Source organism: Felis catus, chromosome C1 (genome assembly GCF_018350175.1).
Source record: "Felis catus isolate Fca126 chromosome C1, F.catus_Fca126_mat1.0, whole genome shotgun sequence".
Taxonomy (NCBI): Eukaryota; Metazoa; Chordata; class Mammalia; order Carnivora; family Felidae; genus Felis; species Felis catus.
Window position 1 is genome coordinate 21,929,509 of NC_058375.1, and position 25,089 is coordinate 21,954,597.

A 25,089-nucleotide genomic window follows, 5' to 3' on the forward strand; every position below is an offset into this window, starting at 1 on the left:
GGTAACGTGGTTAAAACCCAAGAGGGAAGCGGGACGGGCGTGCCCCGCGGACCTCCTCTGCTCACGCCAAGGAAGACCCACCTGGACCGAGATCTGCTCTTCGAATGACTGCTTTTGCTGCTGCCGCTTCGGCTTCTGCTCTTACGAGAATGTCTGCTCCGGGAACGAGACCTAGCAGGAGAGAATATGACGGAAGGCTAGCTGAACACCGAGACCTTTTTCAATTGAAAAATACGTACGGCACTGGCTGTGTCCAGGCTCGGTGTTGGAAAAGAACCCTCTCCAAGGTTCTGGGCTCACAGATCTGGTACCTGCATGGCTCCCCTGAACCTCAGAACCTCTGATTCAGACCCCACGTCTCCCCCAGACCCGCTCTTTCTGCTGGGTTCCTTCCTGATTTCCACGGGTGCCACGGTTCTTTAGCCAGTTCCTCGTACCACGAACTGTAGCCACCCCAGTCTCTTCTCTCCCCCACCATCCACACATACTCCTGCTTCTGCCTCTTTGCCTCCAGTCTACCCACCTCTGCTGCTGCCCCCCCCACCAAGCCACTACCGTCTCTCTTGGTCCCTCAACAGCCTCATTAGCCTTCCTGCAAACACTTTTGCCCTCTGGCTATCAATTCACTCACTGGGACCAGAGAGCGTTTTAAAAAACACACTCCAAGCTTTAAAAAAAATCGTCAATAAGCCAAGACTGTGAACTCTATTTTCTACCACAGTAAGCAGGGCTCCTCAGGGGAATCGACTATTCCAAGTGTAGGGCAGAGAATGCACGAGATGGGCCTAGAACATCTCATCATGGCAGAAAGAGGAAATGTTCAAAGACCGCTGGGCTCCACCATCTGTGAAAGGACTTTTGCCAAAAACACTGAACCTGTTCCCCAGTCACACCTCTCAAGACATAACTTCCAGTTTACTGGGAAGTGGGGATAAAGTACAAGTACAACAATATGACGAGGAAACAGATGAATGCAAATGTGGGATACTATTAAAAACAAAAGTCAGTGTCAGGATGGGGGGGGGGGAGGGGCCTGCTTCAGACTGAAGAGACCTAACAAGCTCTTGCAATACAGGACTGGACTGGGTCCCGGTCAGCAGAGAAATGCAGGTATAGAGACACCCATGCAACTGGCCTGGATAGAAGATGACTTTACGGAATCACTGTTAAGGTTCTTAGGTAAGAGAATATAAATGTGGTCATCCTCACTTTGGGAGACACACGCTGAAGTATTTAGGGGTGAAGCGTCCTGTCTTCAACTTCCCTTAAAATGCAAACGTACGGGGTGTGTGCATAAATATATACACAGAGAAAGAGACAGAAGAACACGAACTACTAACGACTGTTGAAGCCAGGAGGAGAGTATGCGGGTGTTCGTGAACTATTCTTTCCACTTTTATGTTTGAAAATGACTGCAGTAAACAATTTGAGAAAATATTTAGGAAAGCACATCCACATGAAAACCAAACAAAACCAAGACAACCGAAGACACAGAAGCCAACCTGAAGGGCTCCCAAGGGTCAAAAATTTGAGCATAATACATGAGGACTGCAGTAAATGAAATGTTATTAAATATATACATTATCATCCAAGAATTCATTCAAAATGATATTAAATCACCAACCGCATCATTACCTTTGGGGAATCCTAGAGCACCTTTAAAATTCTAAAAGGTGGTAAATAAAGGTGTCAAACTTTTATTTTGCATTTCCTATAAAAATTATACCTGAGAGTAACAAAGAGTGGAAATCATCCATGATAGAATTACAGCCTTTAAATGCAGAAAGAATGAGGAAACTGGAAAGTTATCCCTTGGCAATGACAACTGGTGGCTCTAGGGAACGATGGATCAGTAGATGCTAAAACTGTCAGGTGGACTGTGGACGTGGAACTTTAAAACAGATGGCTCAGGCTCACGACTTTGGACGCAATGATGCATGCTATCCCTCGTCATTTGAAGTGGAACATCCAAGCACCGTACAAGTGATGCAACAAGAAGCATAAGGTACTACTTACAAAGTACATGTGCTAATAAAATACCGACTTTCCTCTAAAAGCCTCGAGGCCTAACTATGAGTTCACAGGAAACATGGGTAATAGGATGATATGGTAAATATCACCACAAGGACGCAGAAAAATCTCAGCTATGAGAACATATTCAAACAGGCCAACTGTTTCTTCAACTAAATGCATGGAGAATAAAAACAGGACCAAGGAGGACATACCTGTGATTAAGAGAATTAAGAGACACGCCACCTAACGGCAGCGTGCAGATCCAGTTGGGACCCTAATATGAGCTAACCAACTGCCAAAATACATATTTGAGACAACTGGGAAAATGTGAATACCTATTTGCTGGCTGTGATATGGCCCCATGATTTTAGATTTTAGTTAGACGTACATAGTGAAATAATTACATTACAGGTGAAATGACAGGAGGCCCAGACTTGTCCATAATGAGGCAGGGAGAGGGGTAGTGAAACAAGACTGGAAAAATAAAAAGTAATACAGCTGGATGGGTGACAGGAATAAGGGAATTCAGGGCTCCTTACGCTATTTTCTCTAATGCTTTATGTATTTGAAATTTTCCATAAGAAAAAATTAAAAAACAGAACCAAACCTGGAAAGCTTAGAAGTCTCTGGTGACTTCCTACTGCTCTTAAATCCTTACCCTGGTTCGTGGCTCGGCAGGCTCTGGCCCTTTTCTGCCTCATCTCCGGTCGCTCTGCTCCCGCTGCCCTCCGCTAGAAGGGCCCTCACCCCTTTCTCTGCCCGCCCCTCCAGCTTCTCCTCTAGGGCCCAGCCTTGATGACGTGCCCGCCCTTAGAGAAGCCTCTGCCAGTTCTCCAAACTCGTGCCGTGTACGTTTCCTTTTGACGCACACTTATCACGCTGGTCATTATTGGCTCAATGCCCGTTTCCTCCACTAGGCTGAGCTTCAGGAGGGCACGGACCACGTCTGTTTTATTCACAAGTGCCTGGCCTAGTGCCGAGCGGCTGCTGAATAAAAAGCCTCCGCTCGTGAGTAGCTGGAGTTCCTGAGAAAGTAACAAAGGACCCTTGGCCACGTTTGCTCCCAATACGGGTATGAAGCGGGGCACCCAAGAAGAAATGCGAAAACAGGTCACGGACACCTGCCTCAGGAAAAGCACTTCGATCTCTACCCAGGATGTAAGAGTTCAAGAGTCTCACAGATAAATGCTTGGTGTGAAGTGACGTCACTGAACCAGACAGAACCATGTTCCTGAGGAGGACAGGAGATGGGAAAGGGACTGTCCGTCTGTGTGCTCACGAATGAATTTACAGCAAAAGCTCCGACGCACACATATCAATGATCAACCACGGTACCTGGAGTGACTCCGGCTCCTGGAATAGGACCTGCGGCGTCTGGAACCGGGCTTGTCTTCGACTAATCTGATTTTTCTGCCATTGACTTCAGTTCCATCTAACTTTTCCAAAGCTCTTTTCATGTCGGAGTAAGACACAAATTCAATCACCCCTTCATTTTTACGGCCCTTGTGAGCATCTGCATAGGTCACTTCTCCCGCCTGACGCATATAATCCTAAAGAAACAAAACACCCCAAACAAGGTCATGATACATTTTGTGAAGATATCTAATGCGATTATAATTAAAGTTTTCCCTTTCCTTTGGGAAGAAAAGCTCGTTTTTTTTTTTTGAATGAAGTTTACTCTTAAACAAAACAAAACGAAGTTTACTCTTAAAATATTTCCATCTACATACCAACCCATTTATTAAGGTTCTTTTCTTTCTCAAAAGAGAACGAGCGAGCGTGTGCACGCAAGCAAGCGGGGGGGGGGGGGGGGGCGCGGGGGCAGAGGGAGAGAGAGAATTTTAAGGAGGGGAGCTCGATCCCACGACTCTGGGATCATGACCAGAGCCCAAATCAAGAATTGGACGCTCAATTGACTGAGCCACCCAGGCGCCCCTAACTAAGGTTCGTTCTTTTTCTTTCTTCCTTTTTCTTTCTCTATTTTTATTTTAGACAGTGAGAAAGAGCACGAGCCGGGGGGGGGGGGGGGGGGGGGGGGGAGGGAGGAAGGAGAGAGACAGGACAGACAGACTGAAGCAGGCTCCACACTCAGTGCAGTCTGACGCGGGGCTCAATCCCATGACCCTGGGATCGTGATCAAATCAAGAGTCGGATGCTCAGGTGACTAAACCACCCAGGTGCCCCTGAGGTTCTTTAAAGTATCAGGTGAGAGGTAGACACAATAAATATTTAACTGTTTCTTTCGTGATGTGTGAATATGAAAGTGTTTAACTATAATTTTCTGAATTTTATACTGGCAAGCTTTTTGTTTATAGCACCTTTGGAGGCTCATGTCACCACATGAGTAAATGTGAAAGTTAGGTCTTTTACATTTCACTGTAAATCCTTGTTTGAAAACGTACAAATGCTGAAAAATATCCAGGGTAACATATAAATACAATCCATAAAGGGATTACGAGATTAGCACCTCAGTTTTGTTTAAAATTGCTGGTAGGGGTGCTTGGCTGGCTCAGCAGGAAGAACATGTGACTCTTGATCTCAGGGTGGTGAGTTCAAGCCCCACGCTGGGTGTAGAGATCTCTTAAATAAAACTTAAAAAAAACAAAAAAAAAATGAAATTGCTATATACTATCTCTTCGAAACAAAGGCAACAAAATAGTTCTGTCAAGCTTGGGCTTCAAAGGTTCAATGATCAATGACTACCCATGTTCCTTCACTACAAGCCCCTTTCCTCATTCTTTTTGAGGACTTAACATAATCCAGTGGGAGAATACGACATGCTAGATAAACACTAAAGGGAAGTATAAACAAGATGAGATCGGATTAGTGTTTGAAAAGACTATGAGATTTAGAGAAATTTAACACTTAAGGATTTTTGGCTAATTTTCCTCTATTTCTTGGCATGTAGTATACACATAACATTTGTGGACTGCAGACATATTCCACAGAAATTTATTTTTGTTATTGCTTTCCTCTCTGTATTTTACAAACACTGAACACATGCCATCAGGTACCTTCTTTGCTCACTGCATAAAACAGTTACGTGTCTTAACATATACAATCTTCATAACTAGGGTGGCTCATTACTACTTGAGGATTTCCCAATTGTTGGGACCTTTAGGTTATATATAATCACTTGCTATCATTCATAGCCCAGGAATGACTTTATAGAAAATTTCTTCAACTGAATTATTTGCAGGAATGGAGGTTCTGGGTAGAAAACAGGGATTCCATATAATATCATCCAAATTTGGACACATTTGAGACTGAGGATGCTACTAAGTTATACCAAGGCTGGGACTGTCTTGAACAGGTCAAGACCTAGGAGAACTCTAGTAAAAGGGCGTTTTACTAGTAGTTTAAAAAACTACTTTTGTTTTATACCGCCATACTTCCAGACTACTAATAACAACAGCTAACTGTTAAACGTCTATTGTATGGACAGGGATGATTTAACTAAAGCCCTAACTATAACCACATGAAGAAGATGCAATTATTCCCCCCATTTTGCAGAACAGAGAAGTAGAAGAATATACAGACTAAGTAAACTGTTTGCCATCATTCAGGCAGTAAGTGAATGAGCTGAGGCCTGAACACAAGCAGCCAGACTTGAGAACCCGAATTAACACTTCCTGCCCCAACCGATGGGTGAAACTGCCAAATCTCCAGGTCCCTGGAGGTAGACTACTAGAGGAATTTCATCTCAACACCACCATCACAGGGTGTTATGAACTTACACATTTAAGAGACAATAGCCCTTCAATTTATTTTTGCATTTTCTTGATTAACTGCTAGCACTTATTGTGCCAGGAACGATTCTTGGACTTTTTATACTGAGTGGCATTCAATTCTCACAATAACTTTTGAGTTAAAAATGAGTATTAATCTCATTTTTATAGTTGAAAACCATGAGGCACAAGAGGAAAGTAACTTGCTGAACTAAAATAACGGACAAGTGGCAGAGCTGGGATGCACCCCAGACAGGTGGGCTCCAGAACCCTGTTCTTAAGTCTGCTTTGACTTACAAGGAAGTCCGCTCCAGTGCTCTCCTTTCCAAAGAGTGAAACTACCAAAGGTACAGACGTATAAAATCAACTGAAGACACTGGCTAGGCTCCATTTTAACCGAAAGTCTGAAAGCCTTTCCAGTTTCTACCCAAACACTCAACCTTCACTCTCAGAACACTGGGGTGCTCCTCCTGTGAGCACAGTCCTGCTGGGAGACACTCAGTGAGGGCCTCGTCCACAACCAGCACCATGCACTAGAGGAAACACCGGCTCAGGTACTGGTCCAGGCTCTTCTGCTAAGACCAAATGTGTGAATTAACCTTTTCTGGATCTCATCCTTTCTTATCTAAAGACTGTTGGGAACAAATTAAAAAAGGGGGGGGGGCGGATATAAAACTGCTTTGATGAGGGGCACCTGGGTGGCTCAGTTAGTTTCAGCTCAGGTCATGGTCTCATGGTCCGTGAGTTCGAGCCCCACATCAGGTTCTGTGCTGACAGTGTGCAGCCTGCTTGGGATTCTCTCAATCTCTCTCAAAAAATAAAGTCAAAAAAATTTTTTTAATTGCTCTGACGAGCTAAAACTGTGAATGTAAGATTCTTAACTACTTTTTGCTGACCCTAAATATACTCACTGATTTCACTAGACAGGACTTTAATGATGGGACTAAAAGTGAGAAGCAAGACACAGAAGTGTGAATGAATATCCTTTACATCTGTCCTTCTAAAACTATCCAGGTTAAGATACTAATTTCTTCCCTATTGAGCTTAAAAGCACTGTTCTCAAAAAACAAGCTGGGATCAGTATGCTGGATCAACACAGCACTGGACCTTAATCTTTAAGACTCTTTCAGGATGAATATTCCATGAAAAATTAAAAACACGAAAGAACACAAAATTTGACAGTCGTTCTCACCAATGAAGAGCTACACTGGAAGCTGACACAAAGCTGCACGATCACAGCTAATGTTACAGGAAACGCTTGCAACTTTTTCTTCTACTGCTGAGAAACTACAACGGCATCTCTCTACAACAAGCTCTGCACAGTGGACAACAATCTCCAACACAGGTTGTCTTTACAGCCATGGTCCCCTAATATACAGTAGTGAGATTCCGATGTCTTTTGTACTACTACAGAACTTGTAAAAAATATTTTTATTTTTACGTTTTTAGAAGATTTTATTTTTAATAAGCAATCTCTGTACCCAACATGGGGCCTGAACCTAGAACCCCGAGATCAAGAGTCGTGCGGCTCCACCGACTGCGCCGGCCAGGTGCCTGGGACCCTTTCAAGAATTCCCAAATGCTCTGGGAAAACTTTCAAACATGTAATCCCATTACATTGTTTGCCTAGGCCTGCATACAAACACCTCTTTCCCAACCATAACTCCGCCCAGCCTTATCCCAGAAGGTTAATGAGGCCCAAACCTTTAGGTCTTGCCAGCTGCACCGACTTGACAAATTCTCCACGATAAGTCTGTACTCTGTGCGGGTAGGAGGGCCGTACTTATCTCGGCCACTTCTTCTGTAACCATATCCACCTTTGGAAGGTTCAAATAGATAACATGACTTCAGTGGAGGAAAAGGAAAAAGTGACCCAGCACATATTCCCCTGAAGTGTACCATTTACCCCCACCCCACAACACAGCACATATATTTTAGTTCTATCCCCACCCCTTAATTCTAAACTAGATTTTTTTTTTAAAAAGCAATCAACTAAACATGAAATTTAATTTAATTTACGAAGTGGTAAGTATATATATTCATTAATATTATATTTAAAATTAACATGCATAAATTAAAACTATTAACAATTTAACAATTTAGAAATAAGTAACCAAATTACTAAATCAGTTACTGGTGTTACTCACAGTGATTAAAGTTTTTGTGAATATTTTATACGAAAAAAAGATTTTCAGGCACCTATTTCAGTTTAATCTCATCTGTGTCTAACCCTTGGGATCCTCACCACCCAGGTCTAATGGGGAAAGGTTGCGGTCGTCACATGGCTTCCTGTTTTGGTCAGCCAAGGGCCACAATGGTTCAAAGAGCCACGCATGGAAAGGTAACCCAAGGTCAGCAAATGGAACAGGCAGTCATCTTAGCCTCAAAGGATTCTTTTAATTAAAACATTGAGGTCTTTGTTAAATCTATGTTAAACAATTGCATTACAGAGAAAAAAAACAACAACACAAACACACATCATTAAACATATTTTAAAAAGTATTAAAACAAGAACTTTATGTCATTAATTAAATTAAAATTAAACAGTATCAAAGATGTTTATTTGCAATTTTACATTTAAAAAGATACATAATTTATAAAACAAATGGCTTAAATATCAATACATTTCAGTGTAACATTAATTAATCAATTACTTTAAAAAATTCACATTGAACAACAAAGGCATGTATGTCATCGATACAAATGCCCTTTTAAATGCTTACTGCGTCCAGAACCGTAACTGCCGTCTCGACGTGGGCCGCGGGCATGCTCAACAATTACTCGCTCACCACAAAGGTCTTTGCCGTTTAGTTCATAAACAGCATCATCTGCATCACGCAGATCATCAAACTCCACAAACCCATATCTAGAAGAGAGCAAACGAAGTCCCGGTTGGCACCGCTCTGACACCCAGCTTTGCTACCGTTAAAGAGAAAGCAACGAGGGTCATGCTTAGCAAAGGTTAGGTGGGTTCTGCAAACTAAGGATCGGCTTTCTCTTCCCTGTGGCTGAAACCGCTTTGCTTTGTGCCAACAGGCCCCGCCAGAGGATGGGGAGGCTGCTCAAGGTAGACTCCTGTCTTTCTAGTAGGAGGCGGGCTAAAACACACAGACCACCACTTCTTTCGTTCCCCAAGCAGTTCTGGTGACAACTGCACAGACCCCCACAGGGGACGCCTGGTATCAGGTATCAAAATACGGAACCCTACAAGGCTGAGTGTCGGCTCTTTCAAGTCACATAAAAACTCCTCTTTGGTAGCTTTCGCCCCCAAGTGAGAGCTTAGAGAACAGCTAGACCCGCGTGCAGGCGCTGCGCCCTAGCTATTAGGTCGTGCTTGGAATAAGGTTCCGAGTAAACAATCCACACAGCACCTCAAATCTCAGTGAAAGAAAAAAGTTTTCAAGTTCCTGTTCTTCTACCTAAACAAATGAGTCACAAGTGAATTAACTTGTTCCAGAAATTATCAGTGGAAAAAAAATTCAGATCTATTCACTTCCTCATGTTTTGCAAATTCATTTTCATGAGGTTTTAGGTAGGCTGGAATTCTCTAAAATCTATGTATGACTACAAACTTCTTTACATAGTACTGCTAGGAATGTTCCGACAAAGAGGTTTGGTAGTTTAACACATTTCCCGAAGAAGACACCCTCCCCCCCTGAATCCTACTAACGCCTGGTAAAGAACACAACTTGCAATACTCAACAGCAAATGTGTCAGATATTTCTAAGTAAGGTTAAACAAACACCCTATAAACTATATTATCAGTACACTTTCAGTGTGGTCTAACACCACGGCTGTGAAGTCTAGCTTTGTGACCACTACCTATACTTAAAAACCAAAACCATGTTAATGATTATACTTAGTCACCAAGGAAAGTTACAAGCAATGTCTTTAACAAAGCTGTGTCCGCAGGAAAACACTGACTAGTGTTCTGCTGTGTCTAAACACACTGGAACAAAGAACAGGTTACAAGGCTTGCCACAGGTTCATCCAGCCTGACCAAAATTATTCCAGTTTCCTTAGCATGTAATGCTGTACTCAGCAACATGGTAAGTGAGTGAGAGAAACCTGGAATTGCAGAATTTTCCCTTTACTGAAGAGTTCCTTTCAAACAAGTCTCCCAAGGTGACAACATACAGCTGACAACTTTGGTGGGTTCTTTATGCTGAAATGTCTATGAGTGGCATTCAAACTTCAAGTCACAGACACATCCAGTTGTTCAATGGGAAATGTTTTGGAAATGTTTCGCAGTAACACAATTCAGAAGCCACCTGGCTCAGTTTATGGGCTATGAAATCTAAAACATGGTTTTATGCTTCCATAAGGCTGGAACTGCCGTGCAGCTTAGTTGAGAGTCATGCTACACAAGGTCATTATTTGACAAAAGCAAAGCCTCTCTCAATCACTGACTTAACTACGTTAAGTGCCTTACAGTCACTGAAAATCTGTAATCGATAATATAATTGTAGCTGCTTCTTCCCTTCCTAAAAGTGGAAAGAATAGGAAAGCTGCACTGTCATTTTTAGGGACAAAAAATTAAACAAAAAAACAAATTAAAAAATCAAACTTTCTACTTAGGTTTATTTCTCAATGAATCATAAAACATTCCCCTGCCCCCAAAAGTACCTTCCTTCATTTAGCCGTCAAGACTGGTCATAGGTCTATTTTGCCCACAGCATCACTGATCTTGGCATCATATGGGCAAGAGCCTGATGCTAAGTAACGAGCGATGCGAGAAAACCTTCAGCCCCAGGCGTGATGAAGTGCCCCCCGGTGCCCCTCCAGGAGTGGCCTGCTGGCTCAGCACCATTCACTGACCCTGACTCATCAAATGTGATGTCAGAAGGACATCAACAACTCCCAAAGACTGAACAAATCACAGATACATCCAAACAGTCTTCTTCAAGATAATTAGGATTTACAGCGACTCGAGGGTCAGAGAATATGCAAGCCCCTAAGCTCTGCCAATCATCTGAAACAGCAAGCCCAACTTCTGTTAACAAGCGATGCTTCTGTCAGACCTCTGGGGAAATGCACTCTCCCAGACTCAAAGGCCGTCCTGTGAATGCTCACTCTACCCCACGGCTTACATGCAGAACCCATTCTGACCTGGACGGGGAAGTAACGGCAATCTGTTAAATGGAGGCACAATTATCTAAAAACAACAATCAATGCTCAGACAGGCCAATCTTTCTTTGCAGCCGAGGCTGAAGCAAGGCATACCTTGCCAATAAAATTCTTCCCTGAGTTGGAGGGACAAATTTGTGTTATGAGAGGAAAACAGCCCTTACAAATCAGTCCTTCCTTAATATTTGCTTCTTAAGTGGGTCACTTCGTAGACACATTTCTGGGTTATCCAAATCACTTAAAATAGCCACCTTGAAATCAAATTTATTTTGCACAAAAAGTTTGGCTACTACTCCACAAAACTGATTTGGGAAATTCTTAATTTTCATTATTATTTTTTAGTAAACTCTATGCCTGACACGGGCTCAAACTCATGACCCCGAGATCAAGAGTTGCACACTCTACTGCCTGAGCCAGCCGGTCACCCTCATTTGGGACATTTTAAATGTCAAAGTCCAGTCCAAGGATTATATTGGGCATGTGACTGTCACTGCTCTTGGCCAAGCGCATGCTGGGTGGGTTTGGAAGATTAAATCAAATATCCTCTTGCATCACAAGCCACACCTGACAGGACTCCTGTTTTGAGGGCAAAGTAAAGACCAGATCAGTGTGGTTGCTTTACCACATTATTGTTTATTTAGGTCTGCTTTACTGAAAGAATGGCTGTTTCATTCAATATGCAGTGAATGGGTTCCCCAGATAAGGCAGGACGACTAAATGGTAACAACAAAATGTTACTTAACATTTATTAAGTAATCTCTATAGACTAGACAATGTTATCTTATATTCACAGTACCCAAGAGCCAGGTACTACTATCCCCATTTTACAGATGAGGAAACAGAGACACACAGTGTTGAAGAACTTGCATAATAAAACAGCAGAGCTGGCGTTCAAAGCCTGTGGTAGGACTCCAAAGGGCAAACTCCTAACTACGAAGACTGGAGTGGCAAGAACTGGCCTGGGTTCTAATCTTGGTTCTGCTACCACCCAGCTCTAAATCATTTTATTCTCCTGGATCTTAGTTCATCTGTGAAACGAGGGAGCTATACTACACCTCCCTAAGACCTCTCCTAACATCAAAGGTATGAGAGGTAAATGTTATAATGGCAGAATTTTAGCCAATATGGTAGCATCAGAGGAATACAACAGCGGCAGATGGACAGGGATAAATTTAATTTTTATCATCTAGAGTACCTTTTAAAACTATTTGTATGGGTCCCAATTTTAGTTTTAGGTTTTAATATCTCAACTAAATTTTAGTGCCTTCAAGATCATAAAGCTCTCCCTGATAAATGACATCAGGGGATCTTTCTAAACTGATGGGAACATCCCTTTGTGCTTTGTAGCAAATAACAGGAAACTAATCTCCCCCAAAGCACTCTGCTTTTGAACCCTTTTGTCAAAATAAGGAGGGACACAAAATACGCACATGCATGTAAACGCACAGCACGCATCGGCATGCGTGTACAGATGCATGCCACCTCCGGTGTGACCTGTAAGCTCACGGACACCACCAACAGATTTCTCTCTAGCTGTGGACACCCTTCCCCTTCTACTCGGTTAAAACCTACCATTTTTCAATAATGCAGTATGAGAATAAAGAAAATGAAGGAATTCAGGAGAATGAATCTAAGAACAAACTTAAAAATCCCTCCATGGCAGGGCTTGCTAAAAATAAAAACAAACAAAACCCTTCCAATGTGCCTCTTCTTGCTTTACTCCTGGATATCTCATCTCTCACCGCATGCCCCCCCCCCCCCGCCCCATGCCTGTATGAAAGAAAAAGTATGGCCTATTAAATGCACACTATTTTTCAATTAGGAGAAAACCTTTCTTCAACATTTCTCTGCTCCTGCCTTTTCCCTCTTTTCCTCTGGGTCGTGTTTTGTGCTGACAAATTTAGCCCAAACAAACAAACAAACAAACAACGATGGGCGTGCCTGTCGTTTTCTCCCTAAAAACTGGGGACCCTGACTGTTACCCAGTATGGACAGGCATCTGGACGCCACAAGAAAAGCCACCCCGAGTTATGTGGGCTGCTGTCCACTTCAGTCCAGGCTTCTACCACTGCCAGTGCTCTGGTCCCCAACAGCAGGTGTCCTGCCCGGGCTCTCAGAGCTCTGCAACGCTGGAACTAGAATCGCACGGCTTTCAAACGAAAGCACTCCAAGACTTCACTTTTCAGAAATGTTAATCACACTTTTCCACCCGAGAATGATCATCCGAGCCCGTGCTACTGCTAAATAGGCTTCCCCTGGTCCTAACAATCTACACCAACGGCCCCCCGACACCACTCTGCACGCTCCCCTGGAGAGCATGTGCCCTTCTATCCCCCCTCTTTCAGAACGGGTAGGGTCCTCTCTGTCTTCCAGACGTCTTCACTGAATAGGGAGGCCGGGGAAGAGTCCTGTCTGAAAAACGAGGAGCAGGACTTCTCTGGAGGCATGCCGTCAAGCTAACGGGCAGGGCGTGACTAACGGGGTGCCCGCTATCGGCCAGCTGGCGGGGAGTGGACGAGAGGAGCGAGGGAAAGCGAGCCTCCATGCGTGTGCCTGCGATCACCCACCAATGCTGCTTACCGAGGGGCACGCCTTGGTTGTTCTCTCTATAAGAAACATTTGCCCCTTTCCACAGTAGATCTCTGCTCACCTTTGTCCTACAACTGTGCCACATGCTTTTCTTTGTATGTGGACATGACAGTCCTCAGCCAACCATCAGCAGGATGTGAGTTTTGTTTTCCCAATGTGGTGAGCCATTCCCACATTCACTCATTTTCCTTGTAAGAACCGAACCTCTCCATGGCTGGTCGGGATTAGGGATGTTGCTGTAGCCAAGGAAAAATTTTCATCTGTTGAAGTTAACCCATGGGGTGGCTTGAACCCTCAAACTAGGGTCAATGGCACTGTTCTTTAAGGGCAAGGCCCTTAAATCTACCCTGAAAGAAATGGCATTCAGTGAACAGGAATCAAACAGCTTTCTTTCAAAGTACTCAGTGTCGGTCCTACGCTTCAGTCAACTTGGTGCTTACGAGGTGAAAAAAGTCAGGACACACTGACAGGATAGTAATTAAAACAGTAATCCTTGCTGTCTGCGTTAAGCGCTCGGGAAATGGCAGACAGACACTTCTGCGGCCCTTCTCTAGCGCTCGGCTGAGGCCAACTCAGAGAGAAGCTTGTGCGTGAGAACCGTAACTGCCCCCACTCCAAAGGTCTGCAACATTCCAGGGAAGCAGTGGTCAGGCCCTCAGAGTAGAGCTAACCAGTGTCACCTTCACTGCTCTGGGTCACTGATTATGGTTGCAATCTGACTTTCCTGGTAACGGTGGGTTGTTTATGACCCGCCAACCAGGAGCTCCTACCACATCAAGTAGGTTCCTGAGATCCTTTCCTATCCTGAGACGGGAAGGAGGCTGCTCTGGGCATTCTGGCCTCCCCTTTCTTTAGCCTCAGAGGAGGGAGGGCCATCGAGGCCGCCCGGAGAAGGTGGATGACTTACCCGTGCTCACTGAGTGGCAGAGCTGGGGTGCGACTTCAGGGCTCACCAGTACCCAGTCTGGGGCTCTTTTCACGTCGGCAAACTGGCAGTTCCCGCACACCAAGAGCTCTCTGATTAGAGCTAGTGTGGATTCCTGGTCTGCAAACGCTGGCCACAGCTCAGTCTGCACTTGGTCTTTCCCCACCTTCAAAGAAGAAAACCTACCTCATGACTTCTCTCTGCTGGAGCCCCTGACCATCTAATTCACTCCCGGGACTCATAATCACCTCTAACCATTCCTCTCCGGTTGCCCATTCAGTCTGCTGCCTAGTTCTACAGGTTTCTCATCTGCTGGGCCCCTGAGGCCATCTTCTTCATGTCTCATCAGCTTACTTAATTCCACATGAATGTGGCTATTCTTAGTCAACCTGTCTCTCGGTGTAGCAGGGAAAGCCAGCTTCTACAGCATCCCTTTGCTCAGAGGCCTACCATGACTCCTAAATATCTTTGTTTAGACCGGTCTCCAAACCTGAATGCCTCGATTACACAAGGGGAAGCAAACCGATCTTCCACAGACTCAGGTCTCACACCCTTGCCTGACTAATCATCTGAGCACCTTCTTTGGCTCTATTCTATGTTTTACATGCTGTTTCCATGGCCTTTCAAGGACTTGTTCTTTTTTCTTTGTGCTGATCCTCTCATTTGATTCCGTGCTCTTTAATGACAAAGACTAATATTTAGTGTAGTACTTGGCACAGGGTAAATAATTCATCTCTTATATTCTATTCATTCTTCATCTGTGAAGAATGTACTATGATCATTATAATTATTCCCATTTTACACCTGAGAAGACTGAGGCTTGGAGAGGCTAAGCTACTGTTCATTGTCAAGGAGCTCATCAACGGTGTGGCTGGATCGGAACCCAGATCCATCTGACTCCAGACTCAAGCTCTTAACTACAAGGTTACCCTGCCTTTGTAAAAGCAAATGCTTCTTCTCTCCCCCAGTCCTGAGTAAACCCTTTTCATTTAACAAATGCTGCTGCCTGACTTGATAATCTAACCTCAGATAAGCCAGGCTGTATTCAAGTTTTTTGGTAAGTGGGGTAAAGTCTCCAGAGAAAAGAGAAATTGATCTTGGGGCAGGGTGAGGCACCTCTAAACTTGGGGTATGTGACAACCGGGTTACTTTCACTCTTGTCTTTTGGTTCCCATTAGCCAGTGTCAGCCATCTGGTCCTTCGGAAAACATGTGTGGGTTCAGAACATAACAGACTAGAAGAATAGAGGAAAAATAAGATTATTCTGTGCAATCCCCATTCTGGAGGTCCCACAACAACCCCTGGAATCTGTCTTTGGTTTTAAGGCTCGGCAAAAATTAGACCAGCATAGAGATGACAGAGGGTCAGGCCCAGAGGTGGTAGATGTGAATGGATACTGACAAGATTATGTATTTAAGAAGGATGCATTTAATTAGTTTCGTAAGAAATGGTGACTGGGACCAAAAAATATAAATATAAGCATGAATGGTATGGAAAAAAATGGACCAGAAATCAAAGAATACTGCATGGTTTACAGACTTCCAACTACATCAGGATTATAGCAGCGACCAGGAAAGTACTTCGCAGATGACAGGCAGCTAAGATTGGATTTACTTTTAACTCCAAACTACTATTAACAGGACTACTGCAGCCCACCAGAATTTTCCTTCTTCAAATTCCTTTGTAATAATTTTCACAACTCTAAGGTTTACTGTCAGCTCACAGAGGACACTAAGACTCCACGCAGGAAAGTACCTTGCCGAGGCTACCCAACACCTGGAGTCTTTCCTACCCTAAAGTCAACATCCATAACATGTGTTACTGCCTCCCATACACCAACGGAAAGATGCGGTCCAAAGAGCAGACACAGTTTGACAAATGCCCACATGAATATCAGCATCTTATGGCAAATATTAAACGGTAAGAAATAGCATTTCTGCATCTGACAGGTATTGATAGCAGTAAGTTGTGAACATTTATAATCTAAGTTACTAGTGGAACAACACCTAGCAAAATTACCAAATTTTATAGTCTATCAAAGTTTAGGAAAACAGAGAAAGGTAACATCATTATGGCCAGGCCATCTCTAAAGAAATATTTATGTATTGGGGTGAAGAAAACATAATAGGAACATTCAATATCCTAAATACCAAGCATAAAACAAAATTCCTCCAGAAGAGAAGGTAGAGAGGAATCTGTATCAAGTTCAAGTTTAGTCTTACTTCGTAACTACTCTATGGGCCTTTCGAAAGCCAATTCCTTTCAACTATCCAAAACCTGTTTCAAAATGAATCAAAGGTTGTTAAGCGATTTCACTTTTATGAGGCCACCACTGTATTTCTACCCTATAAAACGAGAGTACTCCTAGAAAGTAACACACTTGTGAACAGTTTGTGGGTCAAACTATTACAACCATAACCCTTGTCATAACAAAATGTATTTAACTCAACATGGCTACTTTCTTCAAAGGGGACGGGGCAATCACACCCGTGTCCTTTTCAATTTTCTGACACTCACTACTAAGAGTAAATGAAATGAAAAGATCCCACAAGAAAAGGGGTCAAATATTCCCTGGTGACACACTGACGTTCATGAAGACAATCACAGATTAAAAAAACATAAAAAAAACAACAACAAAAAAACCCCCCAAAAACCCCCAAACCTTCAAGAGATGAACGTCGTATTACCAATTTAGAAAAAAACTCTTGGGACTTAAAAGATTACTGTATGTTACTCATTCCTAAATGAAACAGAGATTTACAACCAGCAGACAGTGCTACTTGATTCCACACAAAAGCTACAAAAAAACCCAGTTCATACTTACCTCTAAATGGCACTATGAGTGGGTAACAGGTGTTAAAGCCTCTTAGAGGTTATACCTCCGGGGCCATCTTGGCTGTCCCCACATCCCTCATAACCACTCCACAGTCCCTGGGTTGCAGCCAGTTTCTTTTCCTTTTTGGTTAAAGATGCCACTTCCTATGCTATTTTTCAGGGATGCCCTTTCCTCGAAATCAGGCATTTAATTCATTTAGTATTTTAACAAAATTCTCAAGTTCTTTTAACATTAATGGATCAACAACTTCTTTTCATCCACATGAAATAACTTTTCTCAAAGTCAGTGCTTCTGCTCTGTGGTTCCTGACTCTTGTGCCCGAGCTTCCTGGTTACCTCTCCCATTCCTGAAGGCCGGATTCACACCTCCCTCCTTTGGTCTCCTGGCTTCGTCTGGGTTTGTGAGGTCTGTTTACAAATGCCCCCCTCCCCCCCATTCTGGCATCCAGGCCTACAGACGTGGCTGGGGGACTTGATGGAGGGATAACAAGTGTCGTTTGGGTGCTTCTTCAGGTATCGTTTGTGGTTCCCGAGACCTCCAAACTTTGATCTCAACACGCAGGAAGGGTCATGTAGGGCATTTCCTCAAAATATGGGCATACAAATCCAGAGCACAGCCCGATCCTTCGCCTTCAGGTGCCTCCAAGATCAGACAGCCCTAACGATACTGTGACAGAGATCATTTAACTGCGTCTCCTTGCACAAATCCTACCCCAGTCAGCCATGACAAAGCTGACATCACCTTACAGCTCTTCAAAGAGCAGCCTATCACTAGCAGTTTCTGTCCAGGGCCAATGTCAAAAAACAGTACTACCTGTCTCATTTTTGGCAGTAACTTTTTAGCTTGTTGAAGACTCTGATGAAAGACTAAAGACTGAACAGGCTGTGGAACCTAAACCACCTTCTCAACCTTGAACGCAAGCAAGTGCCAGAACAATAGGATTGAACCATCTGGAAGGAAACAGCACGAGAAGCTTTGGCTGACACTGCTCGTGCTGTATCTGGCATGGGAATAAGAAAGAGCTTCAGTTTCCACAGTTGTCAATAACTCATTCTGTAACCTTGAGCCAGTCACTTAGTTGCCCCATACCTCCGTTTCCCCATCAATACAAACTAGAGACAACACTTGTTTGTAAGGTGCTTTGATATATGCGGTTGAAAAATAAATCACACAAGCGCATGCTGCTGCTGTTTTTTAAAGTTTTGAAATTTTACTGTTAGCTTACAAATTTATAAATACCACCTCCAATAGTATCCTCTCAGATACCAGGAGCACGTTTCTTAGAGAAGCTCAAAGTACAATTTTGTTTAAGTTACTTGGAAACATCTAGAAATATTGGGAACCCAAAACACGTTTTATCTAGTCTACATCCTATGCTTATTATTTTAAATTTTATTATTATTTTTAAACATTTATTTTTTATTAAAAAACATTTTTAACATCTATTTTTTATTTTTTTTTAATTTTTTTTTCAACGTTTTTATTTATTTTTGGGACAGAGAGAGACAGAGCATGAACGGGGGAGGGGCAGAGAGAGAGGGAGACACAGAATCGGAAACAGGCTCCAGGCTCTGAGCCATCAGCCCAGAGCCTGACACGGGGCTCGAACTCACAGACCGCGAGATCGTGACCTGGCTGAAGTCGGACGCTTAACCGACTGCGCCACCCAGGCGCCCCTTAACATTTATTTTTGAGAGACAGAGAGCGAACAGGGGAGGGGAAGAGAGAGAGGGAGACAAAGAATCCGAAGCAGGCTCCAGGCTCTGAGCTGTCAGCACAGAGACTGATGCAGGGCTCGAACGAACCTACAAACTGCGAGATCATGACCTGAGCCAAAGCCAGATGCTCAATCGACTGAGCCACACAGGTGCCCCAAATGTTTATTTATTTTTGAGAGAGAGAGAGAGAGAGAGAGAGAGAGAGAGAGAGAGAGATGGAGACAGAGCGCGAGTGGGGGGAAGGGCAGAGAGAGAGGGAGACACAGAATCTGAAACAGGCTCTAGGCTCTGAGCTGTCGGCACAAAGCCCATCGCGGGGCTTGAACTCGGGTGAACTGTGAGATCGTGACCTTAGCCAAAGTCGGACGCTTAACTGACTGAGCCACCCAGGCGTCCCTCCTATGCTTATTTTTAAAAAAGGGACAAATACTTCACATGGCCCTTTTATTCCTATGATACCTCAATGAGGAAGGGAGGACCAAGGCATTAAAGTGAGGAACAGGGGCTTAAAATGACTTGACCAAATAATAAAAGTAATGTTTATTCTTATCACAAACTGACTGGGAAACCAGGACCATAGAGTGGAAGTCTCAAGCCAGAGGAATGAGGCTAGCAGCATTTGGTCAATATTGCAGTATGGTATTATCCTTTGGCACTGATTTTTCAAAATGATAGAAATTAAAAAATTACCCAAGTCTTAGGAGAAATAAAAGATAGCATACTTAAGTTCTGGACGTAGGCAGACTTCCACAAGAGACCTCAGTATAAAAACAACGTGGTCACATTTGCAATGGTTATAACTACTAATAAAGAACGCTGCTTAATCCATAGTCCCATTTCTCATGATTTCTGGCTTAAGGAAAAAAGTTCTTGGTTAAGACACGAGACCACTCGTACCTGTTAAATTCGCAAGGATTTTACACAACACGTGTGCCCAATGCTGGTGAGGCTGCCGTGACAGGCGCCATACACCGCTGGTTCTAGGGTAACTGGTACACAGCTCTTCTGAAAGTTATTTGGCATCATATGCATTGAGAGCCCTGAAAACATTCTTTCCTGTTGTGACACATGAATTTTATCTCATAGAATCTGTCCCAAGGAACGATAAAAATACAAGGTTTTATGCACATGATACCCATCACAGCGTTATTTTTAACAGCCAGAATTTAGAGATGACCTAAGAGGAATGGTTGGGTAAATCATGATTCAGCCATACAATGAATTTTCTGCAGCCATTAAAATGATGTAAGATTTTTATGTAACAGAAAAAATAACATGAGATAAATTAGGCAGAAAAAGTGGAACATAAAAGTGCACATATGACCTTATGTTAAAAGGATTTTGTATTTAATTTCTAACCAGTCAAAAAAATTTTTTTAAAAAGTTCTCGAATCTGTTATGCTTGGTAGGCTAAATGGATGAGGCTTAAAGGCTGCAAGATAACTTCCTCATATACAATTTTAAACATTCTAATTAAAAAATCATAATACTAAAAAATTTATAATGAAGGGTAGCTGAGAAATCAGAAAAAACAGGAACTCCTAAACACAGCAGGTGAAAATACTCTTTGTCTAGAGAGTAATGGAACCCAGTAGGTAGCAAAAATCTTAAAGATGTGTAAACACTCAGACTCCCAAAGTCCACTCAGGAATCTACCCCAAGATTTATATAAAGGATATTCAGCACAGTGCTATAACGCATAAAATTAGCAAAAAACTGAAGACAACCTAAATGTCTTGCAACATGGTTTTAATTATGTACGTTAAATAACATTTATGTGGGAACACTATGAACCCCTTAAGAATGCAGTTGTAGGAGAACACTTAATGACAAAGGTAAAGGATCAGGCTATTAAGTAGAAACAGAAAGGTTACAAAATAGGATGTATAGCATGACCCCGACTTTGTAACAAAGATGGGGAAGCAAAACAAATGCATGTGTGGGTCAGAAAAGGCAAAGTCTCAAAATGGAGACAGTGTCATCTTTGGATGATTATTTTTGTCCTCTGTATTTAAAAAAAATTACAATAAATACGTAAACATTTTATAATCAGAAATAAATACATGCTATTTTGAAATGTTTTAAGAATTAAGAATGGGTCTTTAATTTTAACTAAGTATAAACAAAGTTTTCAAGCGCTCCTTTAAACAAAACTGTTTTAATCTCTTCTTAGTCATAAAATTTAGAACCAAATGCCTTACTTTTCTTTCTTTCTTTTTTTCTTGGGGGGGGAGAGAGAGAGAGAGAGAGAGAGAGAAAGAGAGAGAGAGAGAAAGAGAGAGAGAGAAAGAGAGAGAGAGAGAGAGAGAGAGAGAGAGAGAGAAAGAGAGAGAGAAAGAGAGAGAGAAAGAGAGAGAGAGAGAGAAAGAGAGAGAGAGAGAAAGAGAGAGAGAAAGAGAGAGAGAGAGAGAGAGAGAATCCAAAGCAGGCTCTGTGATGTCAGCACAGGGCCCAATGCAGGGCTTGATCCCACGAACCGTGAAATCATGCATGACCTGAACTGGAATCAAGAGCCAGACGCTTAACCAACTGAGCCACCCAGGCATCCCAAATGCCTTATTTTTCTTAACAGAAAGGTTCAAAGCCTTGGACCATAAGAGTTCAAATGTGCCATTATTATTGTTATTTACACTTTAACCATTGCTTTTAGGGTATGTCACCCATAGAATTATTTAAAATGGATGCAAAAATCCTGAATAAAAGATTGATTAAATTACTATCATAAAAAAATTATACATCATAATCAGTCGCGTTTATCTCAAGAATTCCAGGATGGTTCAGCATCAAAAAATTCTGGAAATGTAATATACCATTATTAACAGGTTAAAAGGAAAACATAAAACAATTATCTTAGATGCAGAATCTGACAAAATCCAACACTCATTTATAAGTAATAAGAAACTTTTGGTACAAATGAAACAAGATAATTATCTTAACCTGATAGAGGTTGTCTCAAATGTGCCACTGTTTATTAAAATTTTTTTTTAATGTTATTTATTTTGAGAGAGAGAGAGAGAGAGAGAGAGAGAGAACAAGCGGGGGAAGGTCAGAAAGAGAGGGAGAGAGAGAATCCCAAGCAGGCTCCACACTGTCAGATCCGTGAACCATGAGATTGTGACCTGAGTGGAAATCAAGAGTCAGCCACTTAACCGACTGCGCCACCCAGGTGCCCCTCAAATGTGCCATCATTTTTGAGGGCAGAACTGCCTGAGGACAAAAAGGTGGTGGGTCCTTAAAGGGAGAGTGCCTGCTTTTTCTTTGTCACTCCCGGCACCTACAAGTTGTACTGTTATCACAAAAATGATAAAGCATTTATCTGCTATTTGATGGCACGTGAAGATAATCTCCCAAAATTCAATTAACCAGAAACCATACCTGGAACATTAACCTAATATATTTCTGCTATTGCCCTTTTAAAAGAAAAGACAAGAAACCAAACAAAACGAGCTCCCATCAAGGGCTGGGAGAAAATCCCTGCGTACATTCTGGGGTTGGCAGGGATTCATTTCCATATCTAAAATCTAACAATGCTCTACAGTGATCAGGGACAAACACAAGGATTTGACTCACTGAAAGAGTCTTAACATATTACAAAATTAAGCAAGGTACCTTCTACTTAAAGGAATTTTCAAGGAGGAAGAAAACAAAAACTTCCTGGTAATATTTAATATACTGTGAAATTTCTATTAAACGGACCAAGACACCCCTTAAAAATTCCGGCTATTCACAATTTCACCGTAATATGAAGCATAGGTGTGAAATTTATTATAGCCAAGTTTTTCTGGAGGGTTTTAATTCATTCCTTTAGCCACCTAAAAATAAAACAAACAAAATGAAAACCCTCAATGATATGGAGGTTTACCTGTCCAGTTATTAGGCAAGTAAAATAATCTTAGGGTGTGACAAGTTAAATTTATTAACTAAGATATGGAAAAATTAAGATCTAAAAATCTATGACTGAAACCACAAGATACTGTAGCAAGAGAAACGACTGTATTAAAAAATCTTCTACACTTTACATGAAGCGATTAATAAAAAAGAAAGCCCACAGAATTCACAAATAATCAGAGGCAGCAAAAAGTTGCCAGAGGTGGAAGGCTACAGACAGGTAGTGCTAACATTGTTGCTTTCTTGACCCTTGGTCCCACAGTGGCTCTTGCTGGAGTTGGTGTGGCAGGTACGAATGGAGGAGACCCCTAGGGGATCTGGAGTGGTCTACATGGTCCTGGAGATCTACATCACGTTTGTGGTTGGCAAACTGAACCACTTTTCTAGGAGTTCTCTAAAATAAAGGCAATCTAGATTACAGTTGCCTGGAATAATAAAAAGGTGGGCCATGAACTATTGTATATATACCTTTTTTTAAAATGTTTTTTTCAATTTTTGAGAGAGAGAATGACAGAGAGAGAGCGAGCGAGCGAGCATGAGCAGGGGAGGGGCAGAGAGGGAGACACGGAATCGGAAACAGGCTCCGGGCTCTGAGCTGTCAGCACAGAGCCAGCCCAACTCGGGGCTCAAACTCACTAATGGTGAGATCATGACCTGAGCTGAAGTCGGACGCTCAACCGACTGAACCACCCAGGCACCCCTTGCATACATACTTCTTAAAATTCCATGAGGATCCATAAAATCCTCTCCTGGTCACTGAGTTTCCTTTGGAGAGCTCATCTGGTTCCTCATATGCCAGTACTTTATGCCTGTTTAATTCTGAACTTACCTGTCTATTGATATATCTCACCTCTACAAATTTGAACTCCTCAGCAATTTATCAAAAGCCTATCCTGCCAAAATCTGCTTTAGCATTTCAATTACTAATAATTACAATCCATGTATGTTAAAAACTGCTACTCAGGGAGACCTGCTACCTTAGCGTCCAGAACCATAGGCTTACGCATGTTGCTAAATTATGCCATCTTTCTTTTTGCTCCTTTTAGACTCCTGTGTGCTTTTGCAATCTAGTCCAGTCAGTTCTTGCTTGAAATACATCCACACCATTGGTCCTTTGCTCAGCAGTCGCTTTCCTCTGAAGGGAGTCCCCGAATGCTTCCAGGTGAGCCCGTTTGTCATACCTGCCTTTGAATCCCTGAAATGATTTCCCGTTCCTCAACCTTCACTTTCCATCACAGGTTTCACACAGATCATGGTTTAGCAGAACCGTAAAAAGGGAACAGTTCCCCAAAGGAGATCCAGGTATTTAGAGTTCTGCAAGGATCTGTCCTTTCTTGTATCTTACCATTTCACAGATTGCTCAATCACTCCCTCCAGAGCCGTTCAATTCCTATCCAGGATTTTGGATGCTCAGTGTAAAATTTTGTGGTTGATGTTTCTGGTTTATGTCGTTAAAATTTCTAGATCCTTCATGAGACTCAATCCAAGCTTGGTTACTCATTATTTCTCAAGTGTTCCTAATAGGACAACCTCCTCACCACTGGTTATGACATACATTATTCCCACTTTATTTGAAGCCCCACTCAATTCATTCTTCAAAGACTATTTCAAACAAATCTCTTCAAACACACCATCGCAAGTTTTACTTGAGTTTAAAGGGAGAGCAAGCATTTCTTAACTCAAAGTGTACATGCCATAACCATCAACAGTTTACTTGGGAGCAGAGGCGTTTTTCTGCTTTCTCTCCAATCCATTTAGCACAGCAGCAGGTATCTTGTTGGTGGGTTATCAACGGATTTGTTCCATTAACCACTTTACCATTAACATCAACATAATTTCCTGCTATCACTTGAGTGACTTTAGAAAACAGATCTCACCAAATGCGCTTCACATTATCAAACACTTAACCTGTCTCCAAATGCTCACAGTCAAATCCATTTGATTAGTTACCGTTTACAGCTACAAGCCAAACGCATTACAATTATCTCTAATGTTCCTTTTCTGTGTGGATGGGAAAATTTAGAGTCATGGAAGTAACCTGCCCACAGATAGTTAAGTGGTGAAGCTAGGATTTGACCCAAGTCTGTCTGGCTTCAAAAACCATGCTTTCCCCACAAAATTTGGTTACTCTGTCAACTTAGTTGGTCTCTGAAGAAAACTGGGCATTTTAACTTGATCTTTCATATATGTATCATAGTAACAACAAAAACTCACTTTACTTAGTAAATTTCTTAAGAAACAAATTTCTCTAGGTCCCGAATGAGT

At 42.4% G+C, this 25,089-nt stretch overlaps 1 protein-coding gene across 1 annotated transcript in view; it reads right to left on the reverse strand.

Annotated features, from left to right (window-relative positions):
• Positions 1-25,089, reverse strand: part of SRSF4 (serine and arginine rich splicing factor 4) — a 28,442-nt gene that overhangs the window by 1,654 nt on the left and 1,699 nt on the right. The window contains exons 2-5 of the mRNA XM_003989779.5: positions 8,465-8,607; positions 7,446-7,558; positions 3,349-3,563; positions 82-171 (exon numbers count right to left, since the gene is read on the reverse strand). Coding sequence (XP_003989828.1) covers positions 82-171; positions 3,349-3,563; positions 7,446-7,558; positions 8,465-8,607 — 561 coding nt within the window. The remainder of the gene's footprint in view (positions 1-81; positions 172-3,348; positions 3,564-7,445; positions 7,559-8,464; positions 8,608-25,089) is intronic.